At 38.4% G+C, this 12762-nt stretch overlaps 1 protein-coding gene across 1 annotated transcript; it reads right to left on the bottom strand.

The window, feature by feature from the left end:
- Positions 1-1000: 1000 nt before the first annotated feature.
- LOC116722830 (WEB family protein At5g16730, chloroplastic-like) lies at positions 1001-3087 on the bottom strand. The gene has a single exon (XM_032567162.1). It carries the CDS (start codon positions 3085-3087, stop codon positions 1183-1185), a length of 1905 nt encoding a protein of 634 aa, XP_032423053.1. The 3' UTR covers positions 1001-1182.
- Between the last annotated feature and the right edge of the window lie 9675 nt (positions 3088-12762).

The following is a 12762-nucleotide window of genomic DNA, read 5'->3' as shown; positions in this document are numbered from 1 at the left end:
TTCTAAATAAAGACTAACAGAAAGATCACACAGTAACTTTTATTTCTGATAAAACCTGTTTTTTTCTTATAACAAACAAACCAGATATAACAACTTTGGGCTCCTTCAGGGTCCGGAGTATTAAATTATGATTACAATTATCATCTAATATTATGTATAAATTTAATTCTAATCTTAATTTAACACCTGGAACCTGATGAAGTCCAAACGTGTTAAATCAGCTTTTTTATGTTTGGTATGAAAAGAAACAGGATTTATCAAAGAAAGAAAAGTAAATGGACTGAACTGATGTAACGCCTTGCTAGTCATGTTGACCATTCAAAGGGCTTCACACTACAGTCACACTCACATTTACACCCACATGCAGGTTGGGGGGCAACTTGCCGCTAAGTGCCCTGCCCCGGGGCACCTCAACCTGTGGCTCAGGAAGCTGAAATCGAACTTACAACCTTCTGGTCACAAGACGACCACTCTACCACCGAGCCAGTCGCCCTAAAAAAGCCACTGCATGATCCTTTTGCTAATCTTCTTTAAAATACAGAATAACGAGCTACAATTCAGTGCAATTTAATATAAAAAGTGAGTAGAAAAGGTAAACTAAAGGACAAACCATAAAAGCACAAGTACAGTGAAAATAAACAGAAATCATTAGTATTAAAAGGAGAAATTTTAATTCTTAAATCAATACGTTGCTATAAAAATTGAGTCGAGTGTTGCGGCACTGAGCCGTCGGCCACTAAACTTTACAAGTTTAACAATAATACTGGACATGTTTGGAGTTTCTTAAACTCTTCTGGGGTCAATTTGCAGTGACCAACTGACCTGACCTACATGTTTTAGGAGATGTGGGGGGAACCGGAGCACCCGGAGAAAACCCACGCAAACACGGGGAGAACATGCAAACTCCACACAGATGGTCTCTGTGAAGACGCAGCGCTAACCGCTGCACCACCGTGCTGCCCACGTTTTTTTCAATTGGTTTGGGAAGGGATCTATTTTCTAGTTTGTCGATGGGGGAAAAATCTTTGCCTTTTTAAATTCTCTATTGACGGAGCGTGGCATGGCGCCCCTTTCACAGAGGCTACAACCTTCAAGCGTTCGATTCCTCGGTTCCTCTCTTGCACGTCTTTCTCCTTCTTTAAATATCAAAATCAAGAGCATTAAACATGTTCTTGATTGTCTTTACTCTTGCTTTTTCTTTGGCTTCTTCAATCGCAGAATGTTTCGTATTGTCTTCCAAAATGAAAATTTAGATTTCTTCTTTTTACCATCCTGCGTGGTTTTAGTATCTGGATTGTTTAAATCCTCCTGGATGGTTTCTCCAGCGAGAAACGGTTTCTCGATCTCTTCCGGGGATTCCGGATCCGTGGAACAACCTGGTAATGTTTCTCCTGGGAGTTCCTCCTCTGAAGAAACCTCTTGATTTAAAACTTTAACCAGGTCCACTTGGTTCTGTGAATCTTCCTCCTGTTCTTGGAAAACTGCGATCTGTTTCTGTTGGAAATCTTCGTTCTCAGATCTCAGAGTGTCGGGCAGCAGTAAATCCTCTTTAACTCTTTCCAAATCATTTTTCATATAACTTATCTCCTGCTGGTATTGTTGTTTCAGTGCACTGACTTCGGTTTCGTACCGACGGTTTAGCTCCAGGTACAAACCATTAACCGTCTCCAACTCAGCCAGTGCACTCCTTTCTTTCTCCTGCAGGAATTGAATCTCTTTGGTTGTTTTTTCTTGGAGGACAGTATTCTCAGCTCTCATCTTTTCAAGTAGCTCCATGTCCTCCTCTGATTTATCCACATTAGTTTTTCTCTCTTGAATTAATTGCAAATTAAGTCTTTCAACTCGTTCTAGCAGAGCAGAATAGTTTATTTCATGGGTCAGATTCTCTTTCTTTTCTCTAGAAAGAGCGGTTTCCCCCTGTTGTATCTTCTGCTGGTATGTTTCCACATCTTGTTTTAGTCCAATAACTTCACTTTCATATTTGCAGTTCAGTTCATTGTATGAACTTTTGACGTGATTTAATTCTTCCTTCAAAAGTTTCTTGCTGGCCTGCAGGAATTGAATCTCTCTGGTTGTTTTTTCTTGGAGGACAGTGTTCTCAGCTCTCATCTTTTCAAGTAGCTCCATGTCCTTCTTTGATTTCTCCACATTTGTTTTTCTTTCTTGATTTAGCTGTAAATTAAGTCTTTCAACTCGTTCTAGCAGAGCAGAATAGTTTATTACATGGATCAGATTCTCTTTCTTTTCTTTAGAAAGAGCTGTTTCCTCCTGTTGTATCATCTGCTGGAATGTTTCCACATCTTGTTTTAGTCCAGAAATGTCACTTTCATATTTGCAGTTCAGTTCATTGTATGAACTTTTGATCTGATTTAATTCTTCCTGCAAAAGTCTCTCGCTGTCTTGCAGGAATGTGATCTTTTGTGACATTTCTTGGAACTTGTCGTCCTTCTCAGCTCTCCCATTCTCCAGGAGTCGTTCCTCACTAAGCCGCTCTTCATCAAACGTTTGTGTCTCGGCCTCCTGCCTCACCAGAGCATCGTCTGCTTCGTACTTAGAGCGCAGCTCCTCGTAGGAAGTCTGCAGTTCGTCCAGTTCTTCTTGGAGGGCCTGACTTTTCACTTTCTCATCATGTATTTCAGCTCTAAATGCTTCCTGGCTGAGGAGGTGGGCCACCTTTAAATCCACATATTCTTGTTGCAAGGGCTTCATCTTCATGTCTTTCACATCTTTGTAAGCCTTGGAAGCAGTGATCACAGCTTTAATGACTTCTGGATCACTGAACCTCTCTAGTCTCTCAAGTTCCCTCTTTGCGTCTTCGGCCTGGCTGATAAGCGTTTCTTTGATATCTGTCTGCCTTTGTAACTGGAGTTTCATCTCTTCCAACTCCTCCTTCAGGTGGGCCAGTCTTTGGTTGTCTTCAAACCTTCCGGCTCTCTCTATTTCTAGAAGGGAGTTCAGTCTTTGGATTTCCCAGTGTAAGGCATTCGGGTTTGCAGGAGGGAACCTGCCTTCGGGGTTTTCCTGGACTCCCCTTCTCGCATGGGGTCCCATCATCCCACTGTGGTATCTCGGCGTATGATGAGACATTTTCTCCTAAATACAATCAGTAAAATAGTCGATTGGTAAACTACCTGAACGGTCGATCGGAACGAGCTTTGAACGTCTGAACTGGTCAGTGATATTGCAAGCAATGAAAAATATGCAGAATTGTGTTACATACAATTCTGCAGTTGATGACATCACAGACTGCATCGCCGGTGACATCACAGAATCTTCCTTTGCTGGCGGTGTGACATCATTCCACCACCAAGTATCTTACTCTTCATTCTTGTTTACATTCAAAATAGTCCAGGATTCACTTGTTTTTATCCCAAATATCAGGGCATCAAACTCATTTCCATTTGGGCCAAATCAAAAATCAGGATGTTCTTAAAGGGCCTGTTGGGCCGAAACGAATTGATAAAAACCAATTCAATTGTTAAAATATCAATAAGTGTTTCAGCATTCAGTAAGTGTTTCTTAAAATAACATAATATTGAACATCTTTTCACACTAATCAGTCCATCCAGGATTGTTTTTGTGGTTCTCTGCAATCAACATCACAGATTTTGTGGTGCAAATTTAGAAATATTTGTAATTTGTTAGGAATTTTTTCGATATTCGCGCTAATATATGATGTTAAATGTGACCTTTTATTAATTGCTCTATCAGTCATGGACTATAACTTGACATCAAGTCAGGCTGAAACAGCAGCCACTGGAACCCAAATGGTTTCGGCCAATTTTGAGAAAAAAAAAATGTTGCTAAAATCAGAAAAAAAATGTGGGGATCTGTTGATTTTTGTGTGAATTTTGCAGTTATTAAAACTGGAAGGGCCTATTGCTATAATTTGGAGTCTAGAACAATTTTTGGCTCAGTTTCTAGTGCAAATATCTTAGTACATTTGAAATAAGACAAACTTTAACTTAAAGGTAACTTTTCAGCAAGATATGTGAGTTTTTTTTTAAATGAAAGTAACTCATAATTTATTTTGTAAGTGCTAGTTTCACTAGCAGATTATTTTACTTACAAGATATTTTTCTCAAGTTACAAGTGAAATAATCCACCAGTGGAGCTAATACTTTTTCATCAATATTAATGAATTATTGACTTAAAACAAGCTCCAATATATTTCTGAAAAGTCACTTGCAAGTTAGTTTGAGCTTATTTAACTAGATAACTAGATACAATGCTTAGTAAGATTTTGTGTTTTTGCAGCACAATTATGGTAAGGACTGTTGATTTGATAGTTGTCTTCTCTTCAAAGTTAACAGAAACCAATAAATGAGAAACTTCATAAATGTTTTTATAGCAAAGTTGTTCTGCTGAATCATTTTTGTTGGCCTGCATAGTAGATCAGCTGAATGTAGATGTCATATAAAGCTAGAGAGCTAGCGGAGCACACCGTGCCTTTCAGAAAATATTCTTACCACTGAGCTTTTAGTGGTAAGCTAATCACTTAAACACTGAGCTCAGTGTCTGAGCAGACTCACAGAGTGAGTCACTGACGCTTTTCACAAGGTCACAGAAGATCATTGCTAAAGGACCTGGTTGCTCAAAGAGTGATGTTTTTTTAAGCAACAATTCAAATTTATTTTGTTATCAGTGGGTATTTCTTTGCAAGTCTTATGCATTCAGTTTGTGTAATCCATAAAGACTTTCAATCCTGAATTGGCTCTTTTTAGGCTAGCAGCTGGAAAGGATCAGCTCAGATGACCTTTTTGCCCTATATTAACTACATTAAATATGTTTTATTTCACTCTTCTTCCTTAACTTTCCTGATGATGGTTTTCTTTTGAATCTGTTAGTTTATGTCTTGCTGTCATCTGCACCTTGACTTTTTCCATGAAGAAATGCCGTATCTCAATGTTTCCATTGTCTGTGGACTCCTTCACATTTCCATTTCCGCAGTTGCTTCATTCTGATTGGTCCTCTTTGCTCCCATGACCAAATGGTGACTGCGCATGTCTGTTTAACTGACCACATCGCTCTATGACTGCGCATGTCTGTTTCCCTGGCAACACTCTCTGCCTGTCCATTTGTTTTCTCACCCTGCAGGGCAGGCAGAACCTTTCCGTTCTAATCAGATTGAAATGACACAATCCCAAGCTCATTGCAGTCCCTTGTTTGTTATTTTAGGCAATATTTTTATTATCCTCTAATGTCATGTGTACTTCCTCAAATTGTAAGCCCTAAAGTTGATGGTGGGAACTTTACTTCCATCATACAATTTGACTGTACACCTGCTATTTCCAAAAATGAAGAATAAAAAAAAAACCCTCTAAATCTAAACTTATACCATTTAATTGTAGTTCAGTTATTTTTTGACACTTTGACACTACAAATATCATCAAATCCCTGGACTGGTGTAAAGAGTAATCAAGAGGGGAAGGAAAACAGAATAACTAAAAATTGAGATACAAGATTTTTGCCCAACAACTACGACATCTAGAATGGCTAAGTCACATTTTGTTGTTGGTGTAAAATCAGCCTCTCTCTCTCTTTTTTTAAGTTTGCTTGAAAACATCCTTTGTCAACTCAACTCATCTTACAGATCTTGCAGATAATGTAACACCCCTTTGCTTAAATTCACTTCAGTTTCTTCTAAAAGTCAGATTTTTTTGATAGGTTGTCTCTCTTGCTATCCTCCTCGTTATGTTTATCAAGTTGATTTAGAGATTTTAATTATTTCTCTGACTCTAGATAGAAATGTTTTTGATAAGTAGCTATTTTACTGTAGTCATTTCTTTATGTAGAATGATATAAACACATCTGGTTTAGTCTTCAATTGCTATTTAAAACTTCCAAAATACATTAAGTAAAACAAATTAAGGATAAATTAAAAACAATGTCAGTCACATTTTACTTTTTGGAAACAAATTAGAGGTGGCAATCAGTGTGGCACTGATAATGTTTTAAAAAATAAAGGAAGGAAGGAAAATAATTTCTTAGTTTTTTTCTCCACCGAATTGTTAATCACTTAAATGATTAACAATTAATTGTATTTTGTGAATTTATTCTAAATCTTTTTTACACATCTTTACCAGGGGGAGCGAAAATGGTAAAAGATAACAGGGATAAAATTGTGTTATTAAACCAAGATGGGTCTCAATTAGCATTTTATTTAAAAGTTGCCAAATGTAAACTGAAGGATAATGTATATGATGGACAGAAAATGAGTGAAAAAGATCTACCTCGCCACACCCCGTGTGTATCTTGCAACTGAAACGCTGTCTTGACTTTCTCTGCTGGCAGTAATGAACATTCCCCAATATGGCGGAATGACTGGGGAAATTTATTATGTTTTCTTTCCACCACCAGATGGCAGCATACACCAAGAATTGGAATCAGACAATCAACCAGCACCGACCGAGGAAATCACACCAAAGTAACTGCTCTTTAAAAATCTTTTCAATATATAAATGTAAGATTTAAAATGTAGTTTTCTTATTGACAATGAACTTAATAAAGTCGAGCTTTTGTATTTGAGCGATTTGCGTTTTGTACACTAGAGGGAGTTAAAGACCGCAGCAGATCACCATTAAACATGACGTAATGTGAAAGAACCACCTGAGGTGATGGTCAAGGATTATTATCAGGTTTGTTCATAACAGATTCAGCAAATTCTGGAGCATCCTTCTAGAGCTAACCTTTTCATTTAGTTGAGTTTAATGAGCTAAACCTTTTTCTGCAAACAATCATTTTGATGGTATCACGTTGGAGAAAATAATTTAGAAATGGACATTGGGTAAATTCAATCTTCCTGCAATTCACTTTTCAAATAGTCTATAAATCATTGTCAGAATATGTTCCTACACTAGTCATGTGGGATTATTTGGATTATTCACTATTCAAACTGTGCTCCTCACCAGTTTTGTATAACCAAATGCAATGTGTAAAAACTTGTTCGTTGATTTTTATTTTTCTTTGCTTTTCAATTGTAGCGTATTCTGGGATCATTAATGCTCATTAACGAACGCAGAGCAGCATCCTCCTCTGACCAGAGAAGTGAAGCTAGTGTGAACAGCTTGTTTTCTTACTCTCAACATGAACAGTTATATTCTCAGTGGGCAGCTTGTAAATCTGCTTCTGAATGTAAACTAAATTTGAGCTGTAAGCTGTCTCTTGGCATGCAGCACAAAGATCTGGAGCTGTTTTCTGTCATGAGCAGAGCTGTGAATGCAGAGAATGTTAATGAACCTTGATGAGGTGCGTCATCCTCAAACCGTTCCGATGATGTCATGCTCCACTCCAACCATTCAGCATCCTCTGAGCAGGGTCCTCGTAACCCAGTTTCCCAAAGTCACCCCCGGAGGCTGTGGCATTAGGATTTATGTATGTGGACATTATTTATTATGTGACAAAGTGACTGTGTGGAAGACTTTTAAAGCTGATCGAGGTTGATTCAGAGGGAAAAAAACACACTACTGCCATTTTTTTCCAATGTCCCTGGTCCTTTTCATGTGAAAAGGTGTCTAGTACACACACACACACACACACCCCCACACACACACACACTATATTGAATATGGATGAAATAGACAATCCACTGATGTTTCAAACATAGGACACAGCTAGTCCTTCATTAAATGTACAAGAATTTGATTTTAATTAATTGTAATCAACACTCTAAGTCATAAAACATATTTCAGATATTCCTTATAAACACTTAAGAACATCTCTTATTTAATGCATCAAAAAATCTTAGAAAGCAAATTTTTACACTTATACAAAAAAATAATAAAAGTTGCATTTAGGGTTTTTTTGGAGTAAAAGAGTGTTGGGGGGGGGGGGGGAAGCTAAATGTCAGTCCTCCCATACCAAATTTGAAATAATTTCAAAAGCTGGGTTTGAATTCTGGACTGGGGTCGTTCTGGATGTAGCATGGGTTCTCTTTGAGTACTCTTGCTTCCGCTCACAGTCCAAAAATATGACTACTAGGTTAATTGGTTCATCTAAATTGCAATTATGTATCAACGAATGTGTGTTTGTCCTGCATAGGATGAACTGACGACCTGTCCAGGTATGCCCTGCCTCTTGCCCATTGATTGGTGGAGATCGGCACCAGCCTCATCATATCCCTGCATGTTTAATCAGGGATAGGGTTTGCTACCATTTAGCTTCTACGTCACAGTTATGCACTGTTTTGTGTTGGTTTGTCACTTAAAATGTAACACAGAAGAGACTTTACAAATCTCATAAGGATTCTAAAAACCTTAAATTGGACGCTCTAGATTCACTCTTAGTCAACAAAGAATTTGTTATCATGCGTTTTGGTTTTAAAAGACACAGAATCAATTAGTTCACTTTGTTGTTTAGTTGTCCCACGCAAAGGTTCAAAAAGCGACGCTGCTCTTCACCGTGAATCTGTAAGTAAGGGAAATACTGGTTTCAATGGATAACAACCTCACTATTCAGTCAGTGATTTAAAACATCCCATGTCCTGAGATGGCTTTGCTGTTTTCGTCAGATCAAAGAGCCTTGTGAACATCAATGGCATTCCTATTGCTCAATATGTTTATGTGAGAATACCAGAGAAGTTCAGTAAAAATTAAAATAAAAAAATCTCCTACATTTAAATTGCAAATGCTTTGTTGTCTCATGCAGTGCTACCAAACAGGATAGCAACAATTAGACTAACTTTTCCAGATCATGTATATGTGTTTGTGTGAACAAGTACTGATGTGGATGTTAGTGGAATATTTTTTACATTTTTGCTTTATGTGTGTGACGCTGATCAACACACAATTAGCATGTTTTTCAGCTTCGATCTTTGGAAGCTTAACAGAAAGACATGCAAAAGACAAGATATAGAGTTATTTTTTTCACTTTAACTTTTATAAATAAGGATAAACTGCTCCTTAAGCTTGACGAGTCCATTAGTTTAACACTGTATGCTGTGGTATTTACAGATTAAAGGTGAATCACTGACTTATGTCCTCCATTTGTTGGTGAATCACATCCAGAAGTGTTGAATGTCACTCTCTAATGAGTAACATGTCTCTTCATGCGTCACTCCAAAGCGAATTTATGGACCTGTTGTCAGATCCTGTGTCTTGATCCCTGCTGACCTTCACTACACACACATACAGGAATGTCTGCTGATAACGTATCAGCCCGGGTCAATAACCCACCTAACTACTGTCTGTGTGCTGGGAGAAGGCCAACTCCATCTTTAAGTGCTCTTTTGTCTTCCATTAGATCTGCTCGGCTCCTCACAAGACCAAACTATGGTTAGACTGTGTGAGCACTTTGCTGTATTTAGTGTTTTCCTTTTGCATTTCATAAGGTTAGGCGAATCCTTTTATGCATACATGCAGTTTAGATCTATACAGTCCTGACACTACGTGTTAACTTCATGTTCTTTCAGGTTCAGGTTTCAGAAGTACAAAAGATTATTTGCTGATGTCTGATAACTAACCTCTGAGCCAGTTCCACACTGAGAAAAGAGGAATGATGCAAAGGTGTTGGGTATCACTTAGATCAGGGGTGGGCACTCCTGGTCCTCGAGGGCCGGTGTCCTGCAACTTTTAGATGCATCTCTACTTCAACACACCTGAGTCAAATAATGAGGTCGTTAGCAGGACTCTGGAGAACTTGACTGCACGTAGGAGGTGATTCAGCTGTTGGATTCAGATGTGTTGGACCAGGGAGACATCTAAGAGTTGCAGGACACCGGCCCTCGAGGACCAGGATTGCCCACCCCTGACTTAGATAAACAGCAAGCAGGGTGGAAGGAGGGAGAGGGAGGCATGGAAGTGGAACTAACTTGGAGATGAATAAGTCTTGCAGGCTAAAACTGACTTCCTGCTCTTCTTTATGTTCCTGGGAATGTCCTGTTCTTCCTTTGGTAAACACACTCTTCAGACTCATGATCCAAATATGCTGCTTTCACAACCACTGTCAGTCCATTGTTGCTTAATTAAATTAGTCTTTGACATTTAATTAGATACACAGAGTCCTTGGTTTTAAACAAAAGAACCTGTTTTCTGATTTACAAGCTTGGAATTACATTCCAACACTGAGATTACGAGGTAAGATGTAAGATGCCTTAAATAATAACTTTTTAAAAGTTACATTTTAGAATCACCAAACAGTTATGTAAGTGTTAATTTGAAACAATATAATCATCAGAAACTGACTAAATTCTGAGTTTCAGATTGAGATCCCCCTAGTGGTGGGGTCGTCACAATAGCGACCATAAAATTCACTGTAGTCACAGGGCAGCGGTATTGAACTACTGTATGTTCAAGGGCAAAAGTTCTGCAACTTCCTGATGTGTCCTGGTCCAACACACCTGAATCGAATGGCTGAATTACCTCCTCAGGTTCTAAGTTCTCCAGAGTGCTGCTATGGACCAGATTATTTCACTGGTGTGTTGAAGCATGAGACATCTAAAAGTTGCAAGAGATTGGACCATGGAGTACTGGAGTTGCAGACCCTTGTCGTAGGAGTTTTGTAGAATAATTGCAAGCAGCTAGGTGATACAAAGATATGAGGTTCAGAGTGATTTGTTAAGTTCAGTAAACACTTTCCAGACAAGTGCTTTTTGGACAGATTTTGACGTAGACTGAATCATTTTCCTCCAGTTAGATTGACAACTTCCATGAAGAATTCAATTGTAACAGAGGTCCAGTTGACAAAAGTCCAGCTTTGTATGTCTAATAAAACAAAAATGTGACTAATGATCCATGAAGATTGATGAACGGCAACATGGTCATTAAGGCTGAAACAAGAGGTGACGAGGATGACCGATTTTTGTGCACCTTCGCCACTCTCAGTCCTGGAATCCAATGGACGAGTCTCGACTTAACGTCAGCCAGCCTTGTAAAAGCCTTGTTCTGTCAACATGCACATCTACTAAAAGTGTTCACTGATTGAAATAATTAAATTTCAGTATTTCAAATCACGTTCATGTCCACAGGTGTGTAAAATCCAGCACCAAGGTGCTCCAATGTTTCAAGAGTTTTCTAAGAGAAAAGTACAGTCCAGTGCAATACTGATAAGATGCCACTACTGCAAAGAGTCCAGTCATGAAATACTCCACATGCTAACTATTAGCGGAGTTATAAAAAGTGGAAGTGGAAATTCAAAATGAAAGTAACTGAGCTGCCAAGAGTAGAGCTACACAAATTCACAGAGCAGAGCGGAATAATGTTTCCAACTTTCTGCTGAGTCAATAACTACACACTGGTTTTAGCCTTCAGGCTAGCTCAAGAATAGAGTGCAGAGAGCTTCATGGATTGGGTTTCCATGGTTGAGCAGCTGCATCCCAGTATGTCACCAACAACTGTAGAGAAAAGCATGCCACCACTTGTCTCTGTAGCAGAAGAGACATTATTATCTTGGGTGATACATCTCTCTTTCTGGCAACTCAATTGATGCATCTATGTAAGTTGTCGGTACGTACATGACTGCACTGTGTCTAGAGTAAAATTGGATGCAGAAGGGCTGTCTTTCAGAAGTTGGTCTCTACCAGTACTATTTCATCACAACAAGATATTTTTGACAATGTTATACCCAAGACATTGTTGCAACAATGTCTTGTTACAACAATGTCTTGGGTATAACATTGTTATACCCATTGTTACAACCTCCTTCCTTCTTAAACTTGACTCTTTACCACTTAGCAACATCTAAACACATGGTGTGCAAGAACTTGACTGACCTGCCTTGTGGTCCAGCATCAGTATCTAGTAACCTCCCCAATGTGCTTTGAGAAAATTGGTCAAAAATTCCCATAAACACACTCCTGAACATTGTGCAATGCCTTGCCAGAACATGTGAAACTGCAAAAAGTGCAGAGACTACATCTTGTGTTAAACCCGGTGGAAAAAGAGTGAGCTATCACTCAGGTTCAGATGAGTGTGAAAGTAAACAAATTAATACTGTAAACATGTTTGTAACGAAGGGAAAAGTAGTTGTGTCATATGCTTAATACCATCCTATGGACATATATCAAGATTTGTAGCAATGTAAAACAACATAAGTCCTTCATCACATACTTTTAGCCCCTTCTTGTATGAAACTTCAGTAACTGGGAAAAATAAAGTCGATCTTTTTCTAGTTTGTTCAGTCAGTACAATTTATCCTGTTTGTGTGATAATGTTTATAGAAAATATTTCATTATTTCCACATTTATAAAATAAAACATGGAAATGTAATTCTTTTTTATGCATACGTAGTGACGACACTGTTCCAAGTTAATTTCAAGTAAACATTAGTGGTGCTGTCACAAACACTTTGCTTGTAATCACGCATGTTGACATGTATTGTGAGCACTAACAAGCACTTAAACACGGAACAAATGTACTGTAATAATCTGGGACATGTGTTGCAACATGTCCTCCTAGTATTTCCTGCAGTATTTCAGTCTTCCTGCCTTTCTTTATATAGGCCAAAGGTAAAAATACGTGCGAGAAGGCCCCAGCGTTATCCTGCTGTAAATCCATTCCCAGCTTCAGAGTGTACTGTGCTGTAAGTGCTAGCGTCACACATAGTTAAACTCCAGACTCCTGAACAGACTGACAGATTAAAGTCCTCATGCGTCAGGTCATGGCTGAGGGGGAAGATTTGGCGCCATGCACCTCAACTTGTAAACATAAACATGTTATTAACACATATGTGGAATTATAGATTTACATTTCTAAATCACGTCCACCAAAGATATTAGAGTACTTCGTTTTTACCCACACAAATTAAAATAAGACAAAAATCATTTTC

Source organism: Xiphophorus hellerii, chromosome 7 (genome assembly GCF_003331165.1).
Source record: "Xiphophorus hellerii strain 12219 chromosome 7, Xiphophorus_hellerii-4.1, whole genome shotgun sequence".
Classification (NCBI taxonomy): Eukaryota; Metazoa; Chordata; class Actinopteri; order Cyprinodontiformes; family Poeciliidae; genus Xiphophorus; species Xiphophorus hellerii.
Note: the sequence above shows the minus strand (reverse complement) of the source record. Positions and strands in the feature narration are given on the sequence as shown.